The 22,822-nt window shown below is 53.7% G+C and overlaps 1 protein-coding gene across 50 annotated transcripts in view; it reads right to left on the bottom strand.

Annotated features, from left to right (window-relative positions):
* The window catches only part of SCUBE2 (signal peptide, CUB domain and EGF like domain containing 2), a 61,863-nt gene that overhangs the window by 19,531 nt on the left and 19,510 nt on the right, over positions 1-22,822 (bottom strand). For 14 of the 50 annotated variants that reach the window (XR_014814423.1, XR_014814424.1, XR_014814431.1 and 11 more), the window contains 9 exons: positions 20,407-20,523; positions 19,354-19,476; positions 16,271-16,387; positions 14,931-15,053; positions 14,463-14,579; positions 14,126-14,212; positions 12,460-12,564; positions 9,706-9,861; positions 9,124-9,330 (listed from right to left, as the gene is read on the bottom strand). Coding sequence is in view for 31 of the 50 variants with exons in the window: in XM_084974740.1 (XP_084830866.1) it covers positions 9,124-9,330; positions 9,706-9,861; positions 12,460-12,564; positions 14,126-14,212; positions 14,463-14,579; positions 14,931-15,053; positions 16,271-16,387; positions 19,354-19,476; positions 20,407-20,523 (1,152 nt within the window). In the remaining 19 variants the exon portion in view is untranslated. Of the gene's footprint in view, positions 1-4,711; positions 5,338-9,123; positions 9,331-9,705; positions 9,862-12,459; positions 12,565-14,125; positions 14,213-14,462; positions 15,054-16,270; positions 16,388-19,353; positions 19,477-20,258; positions 20,524-22,822 lie in introns of those variants that run through there. The other 36 variants (XR_014814425.1, XR_014814428.1, XR_014814439.1 and 33 more) reach the window with 14 other exon arrangements.

The raw sequence follows: 22,822 nt of genomic DNA, 5'->3' as shown, positions 1-22,822 counted from the left end.
GGATCCAAGAGGAGCGAGACAGGAGGAAGGAGGCCGCCAGGGACGAGCCGGGCGGAGGACGAGAGGCGCGGCTCACACGCGTTCGGGTTGAGGTGCTTTCTGGCCGTGCGCCGGCCGGCGTCAAGAAGGCCCTGCTTATACTGCCGGCCTCCCAGGGGAACACGGTGCCTCAGAGGCTTAAAAAAACACCCGATGGGTGGGAGCAAAGCGTTTTCTCATCCGAGCATATTCATCTTAACCCAAAAATAAGCCATAAAGAACGAGTCACTGGTTGCGTATCTAAGCCAGACTCACCGTGGTGATTTTGATACGTCTAGTGGCGTGGAGTCACCACGCCAGGTCCCGGGAAGGCCAATTACCCTCCAAAAACAAACCAGCAGACTCACGGAAGAAGAGATTAGCTGTGTGGTTACCAGACGCCGGCTGGGGAAAGAGGAGGGGTGTTCAAACACACCAGCTTCCCGTTACAAGTACTGAAGGTGCAAATACAACACAAGTACATTTAACGCGACTCCGTGTTACAGTGAAAGCTGTTGAGAGCGTAAGGCCCAGGAGTTCTCATCACAAGGAGAAAGCATTCTCCTACTGCTTTAATGCTGCATCGACACGGGACGAGGGGGGGTCATCAAACTCCCGTGGTGACCGTTTCATGTGCACACCCAACATCTTACACGGACACCTCGCCACACGTCCATTGTATCTCCACAAAACGCTGAGAAAAGAATTCGTTTTTTAACCTCTTTTGTTAAAAAAAAAAAAGACTGGCCCCTCGGTCAGCCCCCACCCCCACATGGCAGAGACACATGTGAAGACACGAGGTCCCCAGGCAGGAGAGGAGCGGGCTTCCCGCGCTCCAGGCAGGGAGGTACCGACTGAGTCGCCTCTTTTTAGGATCTTGAGAAGAATTCCAGCTTACCTGGGCCTCAATTGCCTGATGACACTACCTAGTTTCAGCCAAACAAACCATCACAAAGCAGAGAGCAGCTTCAAACAGTTCCTGTAGAAACCCTGGCGCCCTGACGCAGGACCCACAACACAGACCCAGGTGACCCACAGGACATGCAGAACTGGCACAGCCTGTTCTCCTGGTACTAGGTCCTGCCGACCGCATCAAGAGATGGAAACAATGCTGATTTAATCCGACGGACAAAGTTTCAGCCGGAACACCGGCAATGAGCAGAAGGACTCTGAAAAATGACTTACGACCACTGCTGTCAGCAACGAACCTTGCCAAGCTGTCAAAACGGTACCTTCAGAGGCTAGCCAGCTATTTAAAATTTGGTTTATGTAATCTGTATCTCATTCCTCTACTGTTAATGATGTACACAGTATATTAGCCAATAGTGCAAGCATATAATTTTAAAATAAGCAAACTTCATAAATTCAAAAGTATTGTGTGTGTGTGTGCATGTGAGTGCGTGTGTGTGATCAACAATGATCAGCACCTCTAGGACAGAGAAGTTCACAACCAGAGAGCCTCCCTGGGGGAGGGCAGTCTGGGAATCACCCGCAGACGCTGTTAGTTGCAGCTATCGTGCTGACCTAAATGTCCACTGACAGAGGATTGGATTAGGAAGATGGAATACCGATACACAATGGAATACTACTCAGCCATCAAAAAGAACACAATAATGCCATCTGCAGCAACATGGGTGCAACCAGAGATTCTCATACTGAGTGAAATAAGTCAGAAAGAGAAAGACAAATACCATATGATATCACTTATATGTGGAATCTTCTATATGACACAAACGAACCTATCTATAGAACAGAAACAGACTCTCGGACATAGTGGTCCAGTCAGAGCTGCAGCTGAGGCCCAGGCCACAGCCATGGCAATAGTGGATCCGAGCCACTTCTGAGACCTTCACTGCAGTGTGCAGCAATGCCAGATCCTTAACCCACTGAGCGAGGCCAGGGATCAAACCCACATCCTCACAGAGCTCATGGCAGGTCTTTCACCTCTGAGCCACAATGGGAACTCCTGGCTACGCTCCTTGTATAAACAGCATCTCTGCACTCCCCGACTCACCACGGCCCCAGGCTGCAGGGACCACAGGCTCCTCTCCTCCCGGCAGCAGCATCCTGACCTTGAGTCCCCCTGACCACTCCCGAGTCTCCGCCCCAGGGCACTAGCGCCCTTGACCCTCAGCGCCCCACTCCAGGGGACGGCCACGGCCCTCCCCAATCCCCGGCCTCCACGCCTCCCGGCCTCGGCGCAGCTCTCACACCAAGTTCAGCTTCCGAAAGCGCCCCTCGGACTGCGTCACTCCCTGGGCGCCTCTGTGTCCCAACTTCAACTCAGCCGTGGTCTCTTTCTCCGTATCTGAGTTTTCATCCTTCTCATGCCCCTCAAGGGCCTATTTTTTTTTTTTTTCTGCTTTTCCCGTAAATCTTTTCTGTTTCTCCCCAGTGACCACATTCATCTGCCCATTCAACCAGCCCACGGGCTTTTGCTCAGCGCCCCGAGTAGGAAGCTGGGCGAGACGAGGGCACGTGGGGAGCAAGGGCCGGAGCCGAGGCCAAGAGAAAGACTTCCTTCCTTTCCTCAGGCCCCAGGCCCGCTGACCACCAAATGCTGCTCGTGCTTCCTCCCAAGTTCCTCTAATCCATCGCTTCCTTTCTGTTCCATCCTGGTGCCTTCATGTTCCGGCTCTCTTTTACGCATTCAGAAGCTCCCAGGTCGGTTTTTCTGCCTCCAGTCCTGACCCCCAATTCAGTTAGAGAGATCTTTCTGGAATACAGATATGACCTTATGCTCCCTGATGCAACCTGCAGTGACATCTGGCCCTAGAGATCACGTCGCCTTTCCTCAGCAACATACCCTAGACCGCCCGTGGCCTGGCCGTGCTTTTCCCACCAGCCCAGCCACCCACGGCCTTCCACCTGCCGCGCCAGCTCACGCCGAAATGGCCACGATCGGCTGTGGGCATCGTGCTCGCCCTCTTGCCCCAAGGCTGTCCCTCTGCTGAACCCCCCCCCCCCATTTCTGCTTCGCCTGTGCGCCCTGCGACGCTCAGCTCAGGCTCCCTCTGCGGGGAAGGCTTCTCCAACTCTTCTCGGGTCGGCTGCAGCCTGAGGGACGCGGTCCCATTTGTTCAGGGCTTCTCAGCACCCACCACAGAGCTGCCCCGGGAGGCCTCTCCATGTGCGCGCAGCGTCAGGGAGCCAATCCCAGGGCATGGGCTGTCCCCAGGGGTGGTGCCGGTATTCAAACCGGGAGAGCTGGGAACAGAGGCTCTTGAGTCGGATCTGAATTCGAATCCTGGCTCGGCCGCTTGCTTGCTGCCTGACACCTTCCCACGCCTCCACCTCCTCGTCCACAAAAAGGAGACGCAAACAGACTTGTGCGGACGACTGAGGGAGAAAAGATGGGCAGAGCGCTTAGCGCAGTGCCGAACGCACCCAGGGCTCAATGAACAGCAATGGTTTACTAAACTTTAAACTTTTTTAACTAAAAGAATTTCCTGCCACGTCTATGTAATAAATATTGGTTTAATATTGGTCTATATTGCTAATTCAGGCTCTATATTTTCTTTCATCTAAAACAGAAATTTTCAGGAGTTCCTGTCTTGGTGCAGCAGAAATGAATCCGACTGGGAACCACGAGGTTGTGGGTTCAATCCCTGGCCTTGCTCAGTGGGTTAAGGATCCAGCATTGCCGTGAGCTGTGGTGTAGGTCGCAGACACGGCCTGGATCTGGTGTTGCTGTGGCTGAGGCATAGGCCAGCAGCAATAGCTCTAATTAGACCCCTAGCATGGGAACCTCCATATGCTGCAGGTGCGGCCCTAAAAAGACAGAAAAAAAAAAAAAAAAAAGAAATTTTCTGCCTGTCCAATTCTGAATCATTTCTCAGTTTTGAAAAACTGAAGGAGAAAGTGCCTGACTCCTTCCTGCCCCAGGCCCTTTGCACTGGCTGGCATCTCCTCCGTCAGAGCACCTGCCTCCTGAGTTCTGCTTGGCCAGCTCCTCCTCCTTGAGGTCCTAACCCAACCGCCACGTGCTCAACAGCTTCCTTGAACACTCGCCCCCCTCACCTCTTGTCTTTTATCACCTCAGCAGCACTTTAGCTTCTGGGATTAAGCCTTCTTTACTCTTTACTGTCCATCCCCTTTTGCAGAATGTGAACTTCATAAAAGCCGGTTTCTTACCCATTATGTTCTCACTGTTTCACCCCAAGTTCATAGAGTGGCACAGGGTGCGATTTCAATAAATTGTTTGAATTAATTTTTCTCAGCTGCTGCAAAGGAAAGCTACTGCTATTAAAAACTGAATTCAAATTTTCCAGTCTCTCAAGAATCCAAGTGCTATAATACTTCCTGCTTTGCCAGGTGCTTGGATTGTGTCTTTTTAAAATTTCATTAAATTTCAGTTTTGAGAATAATCAAATACAAAGACAAATATCTTAGCAAACATAGTCCTTCCATAATACATCCCTTATGAAAGGACAAATAACTATGAAAGAAAAATAGAAATCCATGTCATCAGTAATCTTGCTTTAGACACGAAGGACTTTAGGGATTACTATGCGCTCAAGGAATTTGTTCCTTGGAAAACAGAAGCGTGCTTTTTTGTCATCTTGCCAAAACTGATCACTGATGGTACAAAGGTCGCCTGCGGGGCAGGCCGTCCCCAAAGGTCTTCAACGCCAAAGTAGGAGATTTTACCACATAAAAATGACTCAAGAAAATGTCTAGTCGGAAGGGATTATGTTCTTTGATACAACTGGGGGCTTTACTTTTTTTTAATGATATTGGAGAAACACAACACTTGATGGAAAAACAGGCAAGGTCTGTGGATGTTCGCAGAAGAAGAAATCCTGACGGCCGCGGCCATGGGACAGCATGTCTGTCGCCTCACTGACGACCAAAGGAAGACGCGCTCAGAGGGCGCCGCTGTATTTCCAGACTTGCAAAAATCGAAAAGACCAATGACACGTGACCGGTGTGAGCGATGACGTGGGCAATAAACATGCAGACGCACGCGGAGGAGGTCGGTCGTTTCTGGGGAGTGACTCAGCAGCGCGTCCACTCAGTTTTTAACACGCATGTCCTTCGACCTGCCACTGGACATCTGCAAGCCTGTCTTTCAGGAACACTGACCAGGCGCACAAAGAACAGTCACCGCGACTCTGTTTAATGGAAAAATTAGATGCCGTGGGCGTGGCCCTTAAAAAAAGGACAAAAAAAAGAAAGGAAAACGGGGAGCAGCTTGATTAAATGTCCGTCAGCGGGAGTGCGGCTACCACACACAACGTCTTTGCACACGCACAGACGGGTAAGCTTTAGAAGAAGAAGGCAGCCCCTCAGCGAGGAAGAGCATCTGTGATCCAGTCCCTGGTTAAAAAAGTGCACACAGTTCACAGCACTGCGCAGATCACACCGATATATTTTAAGCGTTTTTTTCACACTTAAACCTACGGCCTATTTTCAACACAGCAGCCAAAGTTCTCCTTTCGAAATGTAAGTCGGAACCTTGCTGTTCCTTGGCTAAGTCCCTCCCTGGCTCTTCTCTGACTCGGACCCCGAGGTGCCTTACCACCATTCCACCCCCCATGGTCTGGCATCTCCGAGGCTCTGGCTCTCTTCCTTGGCCCTCCGCCTCCTCCCTCGGCTCCCAGCATCCCGCCTTCTCGCCAGGGCCTCAGGGGCTTTGTGCTTTTGCTGCTTCTTCGCCCAGAAGTCCCTACAGCTGGTTCCTCCCAGCCTTTAAATCTCTGCTCGGAGGACACGTCCCCAAACCACAGTCCTTGAAGCGTCTGCGGACACCCCGTCCTCGTCCCCCTCCCTTCCCTGCTCGCCCGCTCCTCCGCTTGCTGGATACAGTTCTCTCTTCCCTCGAAGTCTAGCTGATGTGCAACGCTGGGCCAGTTCCTGCTGAACAGCAAAGTGACCCAGTCACGCAGAGACGCCCCCTTGCCTATGTGTCTTCCGCCACGGTCGCGCCCAAGAGACTGGACAGAGCTCCCTGTGCTGTACAGCAGCACCTCACTGCTGATCCCCTCGAAATGCAATAGTTTGCATCTACTAACCCCAGACGCCCGCTCCCTCCCGCTCCCCCTTTGGCAGCCACAGGTCTGTTCTCTAGGTCGTGTTGCTTCCTTTATTGGTTTGTGGTCTATCTCCCGCCTCTAGGTCACGAACTGAGATTTTGCTCTTTTGTCTCATTATTGGATTCCCAGGACCTAGAATGGTACCTGGCACACAGCAGATGTTCAATAAATATTTATTAAATGAATAAATAGTATTTCATTTTTATAAGTGCATAAAAACGCATTTGGAGGGAATTCCCATTGTGGCTCAACAGAAACGAACCCAACTAGTATCCATGAGAATGTGGCTTTGATCCCCGGCCTCACTCTGTGGGTTAAGGATCTGGTGTTGCTGTGAACTGCGGTGTGGGTCGCAGATGAGCTTCCATCCCGAGTTGCTGTGGCTGTGGCGTAGGCCAGCAGCTGCAGCTCTGATTCGACGCCTAGCCAGGGAACTTCCATATGCTGCACCTATGGCCCCAAAACCAAACAAATGAAGAAAGAAAGAAACAAACAAAAAACCAGATTTGGATAAAATACTCTTGGAACGGATTAACCCTGAGATCCTTCTGTGCAGCACTGAGAACTACGTCTAGATACTTACGATGCAGCGCAACAATGGGACAAAAAATTATGTACACACGTATGTGTAACTGGGTCCCCGTGCTGCACAGTGGGGAAAAAAAAAGTGTGTTGGGGGAAGTAACAATAAAAAATAAATTAAAAAAAAAAAGAATGAAAAAATACACAACAAGCTATTGATGGCGATTATTTCTGGAGAGTAGGACTGGGAGCTGACGGAAAATTTTCCACCCTAACTCTGTACATTTCTATACAATTTGAAAGATACAACACGCAGGTAATTAAAAACTAAACCATTTTAAGGGAAAGACAATGATCCCGTCTCTCCTTCCAGATGACCTGGAATAGTCTGTGCTCTTTTCCAGAGACACACAACGATTTCCAACAAGAACCATCCTGGGTTTGTCTCCACTGCATTTGCCATCGGAGTTTGGAAAACACCAAGTAAGCCTGGTCTTTATGCTGAACCAACACCGTCGAACAGAACAAGAATAGAACACACACACACACACACACACACACACACACACACACACACAGACAACACCACGGCTTGCTGGTGCAGGTGCCTGCTGGGTAAAAGGCCTTTCTAACCAACACACCTGACCCCTCTCTGCCTGCTTCCTCCTTTTCCGGGAGGAGGAAGGGGTCCATGGGCACGTCCTCGTGCTGGTAAAACTTTCCGCACGGCAGACAGGCAGCTGGACGCAGTCCCTGTGGACTACAAAATTCATCCAGTGCCACAGGGAGCTCCGGAGACAAGACACGGGGCCACCCTCAGAAGCAAATCCAAGTTCACTCCGCGAGCATCTCAGGGACACAGTCACACACCCGACGGCTACAGGCCCCCCGCTGAGCGCCTTTCACAGGCTTTCCTGGTCAGGAGGCCCCTGTCGAGCACCTCCTGGCCCGCAGCCCGGGACCTCTACCCCAGCAGTATAACCGCGGCAGCCTTCATAACCCTCTTGCCGGGCGTGCTCCGCGGGGCCCTTACTCTGGCTTTTCCTGGATTCTTAACTGGCCACCACGGCTCCCCGGTGAGCCGGCAGGGCCTCTTCCTAACGGGGCAGCGGTGGGAGGAAGGGGGCGCCGTTCATCTCTGAGGCCAGAAAGAGGCCAGGTCTGCTTGTCTCCAAAGGTTTCTGCAGCTCGCCCTGGAAAGCAGGCAGCAACAGCCGGGGCTCATCGCCCCTTTGGGGTGGAAAGTGGAACGCTTCAAATTTTAAATGAGAACAAACCAACCAGCTGGGTTGTTTTCAATCTTTTTGTTGGTTTGTTTTCTTTCTAAGAGCATTGGCTGGACTAAAGTCAGAGCACCGGCCCGAGGGAGAGTTACCCTTGGTTTTACTGGATTCCCACTGGGCTCGGCTGCGGGGCTACTGCTACAAGCGCCCCCGGGCGCAGCCTTGCTTCTGCAGAAACGCCACTGATCACCACCGCTCAGCTCAAGTTTCAGCTCTCAGGACCTGGGGTTCTAGTGACACTTCAGAAAGGCCCTCCATTTACTCTGGAGGGGTCTGCTTATCAAAATTCACCTTTCTCGGGACCACAGCACAGGCTTTGCGGTGGGACCCCATCTCCATGTGACCCTGAGCAAGAGGACTTAGCCCCCGAACCCCAGTCTGCTCATCTGTGAAACGGAGAAAATATGCTGCGTGGGAAAGGTCCGTGAGGACTGAGAGAAGTCAGGCGGATGCGGTGCCCGGGTGCAGCGTGACGAGTGAGGACTCGGTAAATTACTGCCATCGTTCCTACAAGGTGAGACGCTCATTCCCCACCTAAGGCTTTTTCGGTAGACTCTCCGTAACTGCTCAGAACAGTCTCTCAGCAAACAAATCTCAAGACTGACCACCCTGGAACCTCTGGCCCAGATTCTTCTTGCCTGGAACCTCATCGGAGGAACAGGGCTGGTGCTGCTCCAGCGCCGCGTCTCAGATTTAATTCTGAAACACACACACGCATCACCACCAATAATGACAACCACGTAGGTGGAGCTGAGCCCGCTGGGAGGCTCGGGCCACAGCGCAGGGATCTGAGCTAAGGCCGCCGTGCTGTCTCTAGACGAGCTGTCTCTACACGAAACCCAGAGCGGAGTCCGTTCGTTGCCACCACGGGCCAGACCAGAGGGAGACGACGGGGAGCTGCGACAGGGGAGGGTCTGATACCTGCAGTCCTGCCTCAGCCGGGGCACCACGGTGCCCTAAGAAGAGGTCCCCCAGACTCTCACAGCAACGCTCCGTCTCCTCGTCAACCTGCCTCTTCCACCCGTCCCTCAACTCGGCGACCTGTGCTAAGTGCCCACAACATGCCAGGCGCTCAGCCAGGTCCTGGGGGGCCCCTGATCCAGGAGGCAAGGCCAACGCCCACGTGTAGGTCTCAGACGAGCACGGCTGTCCCCGCGTCCTCCAGAAGGAGCGAGGGAGGACGGCTGGGCCAGACGTGCCCCTGGCCACCCTGAGAACTCGAGACAGTCCTGGGAGCGAGGGCACCCGGCCAGCAGGCCACTCACCACACTGGCTTCCCACGCGGCCCTGGCCCACGGCACAGGACTCTGCCTGCGGGCCTGCTGTCCCGGGAGACCTTTTAGCCACTTGGAGGTCCATGCCCACGAGCTGGAGGTGAAACTGCTCCCTCTGGGCGGCCTTCCGGAGCGTGCGGGTGGCCTTCCGGAGCCGCCTCTCTGTCCGCTTTATGACACAACTCAGATCACAAGAAGCTGCAGAACCGAGAGAGACGGCGGAGAGGGAAGGTCAGGCCACACGGTGTGAACACGTCCAGATGACTGCAGGACCCCCCGACACCCACAGCTTCCCGAGGACAGGACGGGGAGAGCCTGGAGCGGGTGCAGAGCAGGCTGGGCGGCATTCGATTCAAACAGAAATGTATGGGCCAAAACGGTAGCTTGGGTTTTGGTGAAGCAGGTAAGATTGCCAAGGTTCCAGACCAATTCAGTTTACTTTGGGGTGAAAAAAAACAGGAGATGCTTCCGTGATTGCACTAGCTGCCCCCAAGAATGACGCGGCATGAAAGGCACGGCAACAAGGAGCAGAGCTGCGAGAAGCCTGGCACCAAAGACTGCTTTCAAACCAACCTGTCACCTCCTTTTGGTTGGTTTCAAGCTCAAACTCAACAGTGACAAACACGTCCTCCGGGGCACTCGGTCGGCCAGGGGCTCCCGGGACTTGCTTGCGGGAGCTGCATGTAAGGTTTGCGTAGCGGAAGCTCTCTTTCACTGAGCTGTGCTCCTCTGCATGAAGAAACAGAATTAAAGGAAGTCAAATCCTGGCAAAGCACTCGGCTGAGCATTCGCCAGATCTCCGTAAACATTTCATTAGAACAACTCTCAAGGGACTGAAGAGTAACTCCAGACGCCAAGACGTCGGAAGCCCTCGGCCAGGAGCGCGATGCCATTTTAATGGAAGAGCCCGTACTGCCTCCTGCGATGACTTCACCGTTTAGCTCCCGAAACCTCGTCTCGGGGGAAACGGCGGCTGCTCCCACCTGCCCGCCGCATGGGAACCCGGACTGTCCCGCAGCCCGGACTGGCGGTTGTGAAGGTGGGTTCCTTCCTGCAGGTGGTTTCTGCCAAGCTGGACCACAAGGTCCCAAGCACATAAGGCACGAGCATCGGCGTAGAAAGGACACTAACTCCTGCTCTCGGGCAAACCGACCTTGGAGTGGCGCAACCCCAAAGGAACACTGGAAACCACATCAACAGGGACGGCTCGTTTGGAAATGACTTGGAGCAAAAATACGTGGCACAAAGAATCGACAGGACCACCCAACACCACGACGGCGTGGAGGACGGAGAGAGGGCCACGCAGGCAGGGACGCGCGTGTCTTCCCTCCCGACCTTGGCCGTCCCTTCTCCCCCGTGGCTTCCAGGGACTCCTTCCACCGGTGACTGTCGCACCTGCAGCCCGTTCACACAATCGCCTTGACTCTGTCTTACAGTCTCACCTCCCGGGACGAGGTGCTGTCTGTCCCACGTTCGTCTCTAACATCAAGGACGTTTCAAAGCCCACGTCATCGGAGCCAAAGGAAGGAGGGCGCGGGTTCACGTCCCCTGAAGACCTATCTCACCTTCTTCTAAAAGGCTACTGTCGAATCTCAAACCGAACGGACGCTCACTTTGCACCAGTCTCCCACACCTCTTTCTTTAAACTTTTTTTTTCAAAATAAGTTTAGATAAAAAAGTTGCTAAGATGCTGCTGAGAATTTCCAAATGCTCTTCACCCTGTGTCCCCAGTGGTAACCGCTTACAGTAACATGTATCTTATTTTATTTTATTTATTTTTTATTTATTTATTTTGTCTTTTTGCCGTTTCTAGGGCCCCTCCCGCGGCATATGGAGGTTCCCAGGCTAGGGGTCTAATCAGAGCTGTAGCCGCTGGCCTACACCACAGCTACAGCAACGCGGGATCCGAGCCGCATCTGCAACCTCATGGTTCCTGGTCGGGTTCGTTGACCACTGCGCCACGACGGGAACTCCCGTAACATGTATCTTTATCGGAGCTCCCGTCGTGGCTCAGCGTTAACTAACCTGACTGGGATTCATGAGGACTCAGGTTCGATCCCTGGCCTCGCTCAGTGGGTGAAGGATCTGGCGTTGCCGTGAGCTGTGGTGTAGGTTGCAGATGTGGCTCAGGATCTGGCGCTGCTTTGCCGTGGCATAGGCCAGCGCTGCAGCTCCAGTTTGACCCCTAGTCTGGGAACTTCCATATGCCACAGGTAGGGCCCCAAAAAGCAAAAAAGAAAAAACAAACAAACAGACAAAAAATATATCTTTATCAAAACTAAGAAATTAACATGAGTGCAATAGCATTAACTGAAGAGAACGAATTATTTAAAGTCTGTTTTAAATAAGGCTTTCCCCTTCTCATTGAAAAGTATAAATGATCACTATGGAGAATTTGGAAAAGTCAGGAAAAAAATTAAAATCACCTGTCATCCTTCCACCCAGATATAACCCACTAGTAAGGACATGGTGAGTTTTCTTCATCTTTCTTCTACTCACGCTTTTTCTTACACAATTTGTGTTGTATTTGATATACAAAACATTATTCTCTCTTTCCGTCTTAGCATTATAATAAGAACATTTTCTTATGTCATTAAACTTTCTTTGAAAACCTGTAGCTAATAGCTGCATAAGAGTCCATCAAGTGGAGGTGCCCAAATTAAGCTTGGTTACTGCTTAAAATAGGCAGTAAAAAGTGACTAAAGCACACTTACTAGCTTGTTTAACATTTGAGGGTAGACCGGGGAGAAAACACCCCCAACACATGAACCTTTTTTTTCCTCTTCTCCAGAATCATTCCATGAAATAACACTGGAAATAAGCCGGGAAGCGAGAGGAGGGTGCGGCTCTGCTCTTTTCCCAAGGCCGGGTCTGCAGGACAGCGTCTGTGCGGCTGAAGCCAGTGGCACCACGGTCTCAGAAACCAGACCCGGCAGGAGGCTGGACGCGGCCTCTGTGCTCCTCAGGATTCGCCCTTCCGAGCAAACTGCTCGTCGTCTCTCTGGCTTACATTTTAAGCAAACCTTAACCTTAACATCTAGAAAACGTAAACCAGCATGATCACACGTTACCAACGTATCTGGAACGCTCACTGGTTCCTGTGAGCTCACAGGTCTCGGTGAAGCTTCACGCGCTGCACCCGGCAAAGCAGCAGCCCCAGCGTAGCCCCAGGAGCACAGGGGGCACCACGCCAGGCCCTTCGTCCTCGTGTGAAGAGACTCCTTGGAGACGGTGAACCGTCTGACCCCAGCGGCAGGGCTCGGCTCGTCACAGGTCCCCTTTCCCAACGCGCAGGCGGGCGCCCCGCGCCGCCGTCTGGCTCCATACCTGGTGGTGCTGGTCGCAGACCCTCCGGAAACGGCTCGGCCTTTTTCAAACTACATATGCCTCCATTTAGCTTAAAGGTTACACTCGTCCTGACGCTGGCGACATCTTCAGAAAGAAACAAGCGAGAGACGTTACCCTCCGAGGCAGGGGCACGGGGACACCGGGTGGGTCCCCGAGAGCTCTCTGCACGCAGCACACCACAGGGCCCTCTCTCACGCTCAGGCCACAAGGCTGGGAGTGTGCAGGTGCCCTCCCCGGGACTGGGGGTGCCAGGAGCCTCCTAAGGGGTTCACTTATATCCTCCGTCTGAGACGGACCCAGAGCCCAAACGAGGGGGCCAGAGCCGCCTCAAGAGGGATGAAAATGAGGTCGTTCCTGAGCCTTTCCAAGAAGAAGGCCAGAATCCCCAGTTCAGACTGGGCAAGGATGGCACTCACTAAACGTGGCTAAGATTTCCAGGGTGTGTGAGGGAGCAGGGCTCCCACTTTGAGGGCCTCATATGGAAAATTCTGCTCTCCTTTCATGGTCGGTCTTAACCATATGTCAGGTTCTGGAGCCAATGACCAGGATTCAAATTCCAGCTCTTTGACCTGTGATGAGAACTTGAGGAAGTCACTTCCTCTCGCTAAGCCTCAGCTTCCTCATCCGTAAACCGACACCGTTATAGTCTGTATGCTCCTGGGCTGCTGTGGGTTCAACGAGATGATATAAACCAAAGGTGCTCCTGTCTGGTGTGGTGTCAGAGCCGGACGGCTGTTAGCTGCCTGCTCGCCCGCCCTTAGCGTGGCCTTAAGCTCCAAGTGGCCATCACCAGGGCTTTGGTGAAACAGACCACGGTGCCCCTCCAGCGGGGTCCCAACGCGAGGCAAGGGGGGCCGTGAGGGACAGTGCCTAAGACTCTGGATCCAGACGCGCGGTCAAAATCCCGGCTCCGGGAGTTCCTATCCGAGTCACTTTGGATTGAATCCACCGCTCGGGGCCTCAGCTGCCTCGTCTGGTGGATCGCCAAGCTGCCCCGAGGGCCGTGGTGGATGGAGTAGCTAGCCCCTGTGACACAGAGGCCGGCCTGCTTCAACCGCTCCATCAAGCCACACGAGCTGTTCGTATCAGCTTCGAGTCCCCAGCTCTGCCCGTGTCCTCAATGCGGACCTCAGCGGCCACTTCCTCACTGTCTCTTCTCATGACGTCATCCCAGACGGGCGTCATCTGGGAGGACAGGTCCTCATTCTTAGTCTTTTGACAAAACCAGAAAGGGTTTGGGCCCCTTTCTTTGGACAGAACCCTTGCTCCCCTCCCGCCAGGCTCAAGCCTCCACCACGGCCCTGTGCCCCAAGCGCACGTGTCCTGCTCGGCCTCTGAGGGGCTCTCTGGCACAGGGGGCTGGGAGACCTGTGTCTCCTGGTCCCGGGGCTGCGTGGGCCTCTGCCCAATGTCATGACCCCCCGGGGCCGCACAGAGCCTCCCAGCACACATCCCGCAGCATCTAATGTGGGGCGAGTCAGACAGCAGGCACTAGGCCTGCAGGTAAGAACATCCTGCCTCGTGCCTGAAGCATCAAAGAGATTAGAGAACAGAAGAGAAAGCCAGCGCCCAAGACCAGCACCCCACAAGGGAGGCCCAGGGAGCACGGCAAGCCCCAGAGACAACACACAGATCTGGTAATTACCCCCGGAGGCAGAGCCCGCTGACTCTCGCTGTTTGCTCCTGGGAGGGGAGGAGGAGCCGCAGGTGACGGAATAGGCCTCTTGCAATCCTGACGGACAGAACGTGGGTGAGCGGCAAGCGAGCAGGTTCCGCACAGGTGCTCCTGGGGCAGCTCGAGTCACCCCACCCCCTGTGCGTGAGCCACCAGGAACCCCCAGGACACAGGGTCTCCGAGCCGCCTCCGGGGGTCGAGGGGCCACTGTCAGAGACCTGGGAGCCCTTTGAGGGCATCTAACACCTCACGGCCGGAACGTCTGGCCCTGGCATGAGGACCTGCCCAGGGCCTGGGAGCCACTCACCTGAGGAGAGGTGAATGCCAGAGCGACAGCTGAGAGAGCACCTGTCTCCTCCAGCGCTCCTAGTGCACTGCAGGGACACGCGGGGTGACGCGCCAGCGGCCACGGCCCCCTCTGCTTCTAGACAAAACACAGACACACAGAAAGAGGACACTTTCTGGGGGGGGAGAGGACGGCTGGGTCCCTCGCACAAAGGCCCCGAGGAAAGACGGTGGAGCGACACCCCGCGCAGAACGGAGACCCCACGCTCAGCCCAGGGTGACGGGGTCCCTGCGGGCGCACCCCTGCGGGCGGAAAAGCAGCCGGGAAGGCAGAGCGAGGGCCACGCGATGCAGACGCACGGAAGGACCCCCGAGAGCCGCCGAGTAGCTCCTGTTTTTAAAGCGTTTCGAGCCCCGGCAGCCGCAGCCCGGGGCTGGGAGCCGCCGTGCCCGCCCGGTGCCCCTGCCCGGCACGGAGCCCGACTCTTACCCACACAGTCCTTTCCGTTCCAGTGCAGCATGTGCCCAGAGAGGCACTGGCACTCGTAGCCGCCCACCGTGTTCACACAGACCTGCTGACAGCCTCCGTTGTGGACGCTGCACTCGTCGGTGTCTGTGCGGAAACCTGCCCGTCACGCAGCCGTCGTCCCTGAGCCGCGAGCGGCCCTGCGCTGGGGAAGGAGCGGGGGCCTCTCGGGCGGCGCCCCCCGAGCGGAGGCCGGGGGCACGGCCTCCGGGAGCCCAGTCTCTCCCAAGCGCAGGCTTGACCGGAGACCCCCAGGAGGGTCCCTCCGAAGGGGTCCCCCTCCACGTCCAGACACCCAACTCTGACGCCGCACAGGTTTCCAGCTTAAACACCCCATGGACGGCAGAGTGAATTGGGAATGTGCACTTGACAGTTCACCACGCTGGGGTGCAGAGAAAACCGACCTACACTAGTCGCCGTCAACCTGAGATGGTGCGCGGTTCGGAAGGTGACTCCTACTAAAACCCAGACACACCCCCGTATTCCGAGAACATTTCTGGGAGGCTCCCGGGGGACCGTGAGACTGGCCTCAGCCAGGCCAGGGATGTGTTGGAAAGGAGACGAGAAACACAGCTACAGCCAGTGACTATCATCCTTCTTAACACAGGACACAGGACACGGGATTGGGCAGGAAGTACTTGGGCCAGTGGTCCCCACATCCTCGGACCCCCAAAACCGTTTGGAAGTCTTGGAATCAGACTCTGTTTCCTCAAAGATGAATTGCTGAGTGAGTCTGAGGCAGCAGGGGACGTAAAGTCCGATTGAAGCCGTTTTCGGCCACGTGGCCGTGAAGTCACGAGACTTCAGAACCTGTTGCTTTAAGGGCTCAGAGCAGAGAGACGGAGCCATGGTCCCACCTCCAGATCAGAGAGCAGCTCAGGGAGCGGGAACCACACTCCGCAGCCCGTTTCCCGGCCCAGCGGCCTGTGGAACCGGGCGGTGTGCTGCCACGCCTCTCTGGGGACCGTGAGCTCCCTGTTTGTTGGGAGTTCCAGCAGACAGGGCGTGAGGTCCCGAGAGACCCTCCCTCCCACACTCCGGGGACAAGTGCATCAATAAGTCCATGAAGAACTCGGAGCTGAAAGAGCTCAGCTCTTCTCTCTGCTCCATTTCACATCTGATGAGTTAAGGGGATGAACGAGGAGGGTTTCCCGTAGCAGATGCTCCACGTGAGTGGACGGCCTTGCTACTCCTGCACAGGGACTGGCATGTCTGCTTCACCCCCCGAGTAGAAACCTGGCCCTGATCTGGGGAAGCTCAGGAGGCAGGGCCAGCCTCACCAGACCCTGGAGGGTTCCACTCACCTCCGCAGTGGGTGAAGCCGTAGAGGGTATACCCCGCGTTGCAAGCACATGCAAAGGAGCCAGGGCGGTTGATGCAGCTGTGGTCGCAGGTCCTCTCCAAAGAGCATTCATCCACATCTGCAATTGTCGAGGCAGAGGGGAGCTGAAACCATGTCCGAGGGATGAGTTCGGAGGAGAAGAGCCGGTGTGGACCAACAGCAAAAGCAAGACGGTGAAAAGCTGTCTATCGGGGCGCCCCGCTCGCTTGTGCTCGGGAGCGTGGGGCAGCCCACAGCAGGCACACCACGGCCGGGACCCTTATTTCCAAATTCTATTGCAAACTGCACTTGCCTTAGAAGCTCAGCGGGTCCCCCGCCCCCATGCTTACCTGCAGGGCTGAGTAATTTCAAATAATGAAGTGAGATAAAATACTTAAAAAGGTTTGCAAGCCCGTGTATTATTACTGTTCTTTCATTAACTGGTAAAAGAGCAATAGTAATTTTATAAGGTGTGGCCAATTAAAAGCAGAAACCACTTGAGCTGGAGCTGGGTCTGGCTCCTATCTCTTCCAGATCAGCCAGAATTAGTTTTCTGGCCCCAGGAGGCCAGCTGATCCTGGGTTCTAATGCCGTCTGCACTAAGACAAAGCACTACTGAGCATCCTTGAGAATCTCCTACTGCAGCCACTGAACGTGGTGCTTAAGCGCCCAACAGGGCCCTCTTGGCCAGTCCTTGGCTGGGCTCCTGCCCACAGTTCGGTCCCACGGGGCCCCTCCCCTCAGAGGTCAGCGTGGAGGCCTCCTTGGCTTCAGCTGAGGCTACGGCGTCTAGTGTTGGGAGGCTGCTCTGCTGGACGAATCATCTCTGCCCCCGGGCCTGGCCCCGCGTCGCTCCCGCGCATTAGAGTTCAGTGCTTCACGGCCTCAACTCTCTGGAAGGTTTTAGCAGAACTGCAATTTGTGGTTCCAAATGGATAAACCAGGACCCATGCGGGACGCAACGGAAGCCAACGGGACCCCTGCAAGATCACGGTTTCAACACCAAATGTGCCCTAAGAAACCACATTCAAGAAACACCAACATTTGGGAGGAATGGGGGAGTGAGAAAAATGAAACCAAAAGGGACAAAATCTTGCAAAACCGCTTCTTCATCCGTTGCGCTTCCGTAAATAAACGTGCTCTGTGCAAATCTTTGTTCTCCAAGACGGAGCCGTGAAAAACGAGAAAAAGTCCATTTCTTCTGCAATAACTGGTATCACTCTGAATTGTGTTATTAACGCCAGCCAGGTGCCGAGAAAGTGGGTTTGTTCAGTAGCTGACTTTGGCTGCTCGCAGCCGGCTTTTGCTTTGCCAGAAATAACGAGATCACTTCTCTAATTCCTTTTTAACGTGTTTACACAGCTTGAACAGGATTTCTTGCTCTATACATTAAGACACATTATGTGGAGCAGCATATTTGCTTTCCAAGTCAAATGGAAGGAAACCAGGCAGGAATCATCTGGAATGAACGTGTGAGTTTAACAGGGGCTACGGGTGAGGCTGTATCACGAAGAAAAACCGAGAGAGAACTCTAACTCACAGCACAGGATTTTGAAAAGGTAACGTGCATCTTTGTTATCTGAAGTGAAATTATGTATTATTTTCTGATTTAATTCTGGAGTTTCTTTTTAAAATTTTTTTTTTGTCTTTTTGTCTTTTAGGGCCGCACCCACGGCATATGGAGGTTGCCAGGCTAGGGGTCAAATCAGGGCTACAGCTGCCAGCCTACACCACAGCCACAGCAATGCAGGATCCAAGCCTCGTCTTTGACCCACACCACAGCTCATGGCGATGCAGGATCTTTAACCCACTGAGAGAGGACAGGGATCAAACCTGTGTCCTTATGGACGCTAGTCGGGTTCATTAACCTCTGAGCCATGACAGGAACTTCATTAAATTTTTTTATTATAGTTGATTTACAGTGTTCTGTCAGTTCCCACTGTACAGCAAAGTGACCCAGTCTCACACACGCACACGCACACGCACACACACACACATTCTTTTTCTCACATTATCCTCCAGCAAGTTCCACCACAAGTGATCGGATATAGTTCCCTGTGCAACACAGCAGGATCTCATTGCCTAATTCTGGAGTTTCTATCAAGATAAGTTACGTTGTTCTTATTCTCGGAAGTGGAACAGGGAGTTGCCTCTGTGGCTCAGTGGCCACGAACCCGGGTAGTATTCATGAGGACGTGGGTTCGATCCCTGGCCTTGCTCAGCGGGTTAAGGATCCAGCGTTGCTGTGAGCTGTGGTGTAGGCCGTCAGCAGCAGCTCCTATTTGACCCCCAGCCTGGGAATTTCCATATGCTGCAGGCGTGACTCTAAAAAGAGAGAGGAAAAAAAAAAAGAAATGGAGCAGGAATAAACGACAGCACATCTCCTGAGAGCGTCTTCCCTTCTATCGACAGGGCACAAAAGGGGCTCATCTAGAAACAGAGGACACCGCCCAACCCCAGACAGCTTCCTAGTGTCCAAAGCAGCGCTACCCAGAGAGGGGCCCTTCCCGCCCCCTCGCGTGGAAGGGATGTGTGAGAAGGGTTTGCATCCCGCCTGCGCCCTGCCCAGCCTTCCCTCCCTCGAGCCCCTCCCACCACCACCCCAGTTCCTCTCCCCAAACCCCCAAAAACCAGGCCCATAAGGAAGAGGCCGACTGAACCTGACAGCGATTATGGGTTGTCCATTTCCCAACATCTTGCTGGGAAAAAGTGTGTTAACTAAATCAACATCCTTTAGCCACCAAACTTTGTTCGAAAATCCAGAACATTAAAGGAAATTCTGGAAAAGGACAATGATTCCTCATCTCAGCACCTAAGGCAACGCTGCGAGCCCTGCGGTTCACGCCGTTTCTGGCGAGAGCTCGGCAGGCGGGTCCTTCGAGGTGCCCTCATCAGCAGCTCAATGTCCCAAATAGACCTGCGAAGCCACCTCAGTGCTTTCACTTTCCCTCAGAGGCAAAATAAGTGAGGCAAAGGCTGCGGGTTGGATTCAGGACTTGGTCGAGAGCCCAGCGAGCCGGTCTCTGCCCATCTTGTCAGCCCCACCAGTGGGCACAGCACACTCACCTTGGCAAGACTTCTCATCTGTCAGTAACTTAAATCCCTTTCGGCAGCTGCAGTCAAAACTGCCCGCGGTGTTTCTGCAGACGTGGTCGCAGCCTCCGTTGCGCGTCTGGCACTCGTCAACATCTGTAACAGACAAGCACTGGCACGTCGGACGCCATGCCTGCCTCGCTTGGCACAAACCCCTGAGGTCCTACTGTGTGTGCTTCATCACCCTCTGAAACAAAAACACCCATAAAAGCATTAAAGGAGTCTGCTGATGTGTTTAGTCTCACGCACATTCTCTCGTCTGGCTTAACCCATGTTGGGAGACAAAGGCCTGCTGCCCCGAGGAGCTCTGGCTGCACTGCCCTTCCCTGGACCAGCATGAGGCCACAGGTATGGAAAGAAGGGGAGCCTGTCATCGTCTCATCCCTGCACTAGGCTCTCGAGATCAGATGGCTTCCTTTCCTACACCTTCCCTTCCTGTTGAACGATTAGAGTTACAAGAAACTAGAATATTTGTTTTGGCAAATTACATAACAATAAACAGCCTCGATGCTTTTAAATGATTTCTGGTAATCTTATCTTTTCAACAGTTTCATGTGGTAACGGGCTCTCTGCCTTTTATCATGTTAAAGAACCAAGCCTCTGCACTCTTCCCCGCTAGCAGCTCAGAGGGTCTCTGTTCGAGGTACCAGTTAACGATAAGGTTATTCATTAAGCTCTCCGGATAACAATCTCGGCTGTTATTTATATAATCATCTCTAGGCTGTTATTTACGATGTTATGATGTTATCTCCCGCCCATGAATGCTGAACAGCTGCTTTGTTCTAATTAGGCCACTGCCTGAAATGGATCATTAGATGCTTGTAGAAGCTGACCTTCTCAACACTTAGTGTAATCAAGGTGGTTCTAATTAAGCTTACTCAATGATAACCTTCTCCTCGCCCAGGGGAGGAACGCTTCCTTTTGATCAGTATGAATCCTAAGCAAATCTGGAGCCGCTCAGGAGGAAGGGGGGACAGAGCCGCCTTCGCCCGACACGCGAGCGCGAGCGGCGTGCAGCGCGGCTACCTCTACAGGTCTTCCCGTCCGGCTGGAGCGTGAAGCCGATAGGACAACTGCAGCGAACACCGGTCGCCGTGTCCTTACAGGTGCGATCGCAGCCTCCATTGCCAACAGCACACGTCTCTGCAGGAGGACAGAAAGCCCAGTCGGCTCCCTTCAGAGGAAGGGGTCAGTGCGGGGGGTCGCCTGACCCAAGTCCCGGAAGGTCGGGCAGCGTGTGGGGCCCTCGCAGCCACCCCAGGCCCTGCCACCGCGGGGGAGCTACAGGGAGAGCACCACCCAAATAAGTGACAGCTCCTGGGGAAGCCTGGCAGGGTGACAGAGCGGTGAAGATGCCTCTGCCACCCTGCTCAGCTTCTTTTATGCCATATTTGAAGCCACGAAAATGTCCTGTTGCTGCTACCCTGGCAGCCTAGAGGTGGATGCAGAACAAAGGGGGTGTCCCTTCTTCCACCCCGCCCCGCCTCTATCCACGGCACGTGGGGGAAAAGGCAAGAGGGGGTACACACTGCCCACCCCACCCAAGCTCTGCAGCAGACCCGCGACTTCCTCCTTGCAATTGCCAAGCACCTCGGCCTGGAAGTTTAGCTCCCCTGTCAGAGCCCTGTCACAGCTACAAGAAAGATCAGCCGCGCCTGCAGAGATGAGGCACAGCAAGCTAACGGCCCAGTTCTGCAAATCACAGAATAATTCCAGCAGCACACAGACGCTATTCGAGATGCATTCAGCTGTTAGCATCCAGACATCCAGAAACTAGTTTTACTTCCATAGCTGCCTCTTTGCAAAGCCTTGGGGCACAAACTCAGTTCTGATTCAATATGACAGACAACAGATAGGACGTGGAGACTCATTTCTATTCCCCCAAACCTCTCTAAAAATGAGTGTGAGTAAACCTCTTTTTTCTTTTTAGGGCCACACCTGTGTATAGCAGTTCCCAGGCTAGGGGTCAAATCAGAGCTACAGCTGCCGGTCTATACCACAGCCACAGCCACGCAGGATCTGAGGCTCATCTGTGACCTACACTGCAGCTCAAGGCAACACCGGATCCTTAACCCACTGAGCGAGGCCAGAGATTGAACCCACAACCTCATGGATACTATTCAAGTTCTCAGCAACAGGAACTGCAATAAATCTTTTAAATTATCCATCTTTAAGAACAAAGAAAATAGAGAACAATAGACAAAAGACGTCAAATCTTCTGGACGTGGCACGTCAATGGAGAAATACAGCAGAAAGTTAAACCTTAGCAGTTCAACTCGGCACAGGGTTACCAACACGCAGTAGCACACCGGAGCCGCAGACTCCCAGGCAGACACCAAAGTTACCCCAGAGGCAGAGGTGAGGATGGAGTTGAAAACAGGACGCTTGCCTGAGAGTCTCTGTAGCAACTAGGCCCCCAGGTCCCATCTTCATCCCAAGGCCCACAGCCCCTGCCTGGGCTACTGTGGCTACATTCACCCTCTGGAAGAGTTAGACTCAGGGCACCAGCAACAGCAGAGGAGGGGGAGGAGCTGCCAGGTGAAGAGAGCATCTCAGGCCTCCCCCCACCCCCTCCCCAGCTCCCAGGGCCCCGCAGGAGAGTGAAGGACTCTTCCCGGGCTGAACTGACCGCCCAAGGGCAAGGACCTACGGCCACTGGCATCTGGCATTCTAAGCCACTGCCTAGTCCCCAGAGCAAAAAGCCCACCCGTTGGCAGAGCATCGAACTGGCTTTCCGTATTTCACTACTCAACAGGCAAAGGCAGCCCCGAACTGTCAGACATTTCAGGAAAGCCTCCGGTGTGAAATAAACACATCAAATCAAAGCAACAGGAGGAAAGGAGCCTGGAGGAATCAGAGATACCACAGGGGACAACAGGCAAGTTGGCAAATCTCATCCTTAACTTCCTCAGGGAGGTAAGAGAAGCATCAGTGAGCTAGGAACCTGCTCAACAAGAGACCAAAGTAAAATCCATGAAAAATTAAAATATGAAAGGATAAAATTTTAAAAGAACCCTACGGGAGGATTAGAAGAAAAAAAAAAGAAAGAAAGAAAGATCTCCGAGGAAGTAAAACAAAAACATCGAGAAAAGAGAAGAAAATGTAAGGAGGATTCAGGAGTCCAACAGCCACTAACAGGAATTCCGGGGACAGAGCAGAGGAAAACTATCGAAAGAAAACCGCACAAAATTTCTCGGGGACGCAAACGTCCCTGCTGAAAAGGCCTCCTGAGTGCTCAGTGCGACAGACCCCACACGGGGACAGTGCTGTGACATTTCAGATCACCGGGGACAACAAGACGACCCCAACACCCCCAGTGAGCGCGTTCCCGGCTCCATGTGAAGGATCCAGAATAAACACGCCGCAGACCCCTCGCAACGAGCCCGGGTGCTCAACACGACGGAGCACTTTTGAAAACTCGATGGAACACTCTTCCCAGCTC

The sequence above is a fragment of the Sus scrofa genome, chromosome 9 (assembly GCF_054392235.1).
Source record: "Sus scrofa isolate SSC_HxYL_T2T_F1_AM1 chromosome 9, Sscrofa_HxYL_maternal_Yorkshire_Landrace_v2.0, whole genome shotgun sequence".
In the NCBI taxonomy this organism is placed as follows: domain Eukaryota; kingdom Metazoa; phylum Chordata; class Mammalia; order Artiodactyla; family Suidae; genus Sus; species Sus scrofa.
The sequence above is the reverse complement of the archived record's forward strand: the minus strand, read 5'-3'. Positions and strand labels throughout refer to the sequence as shown.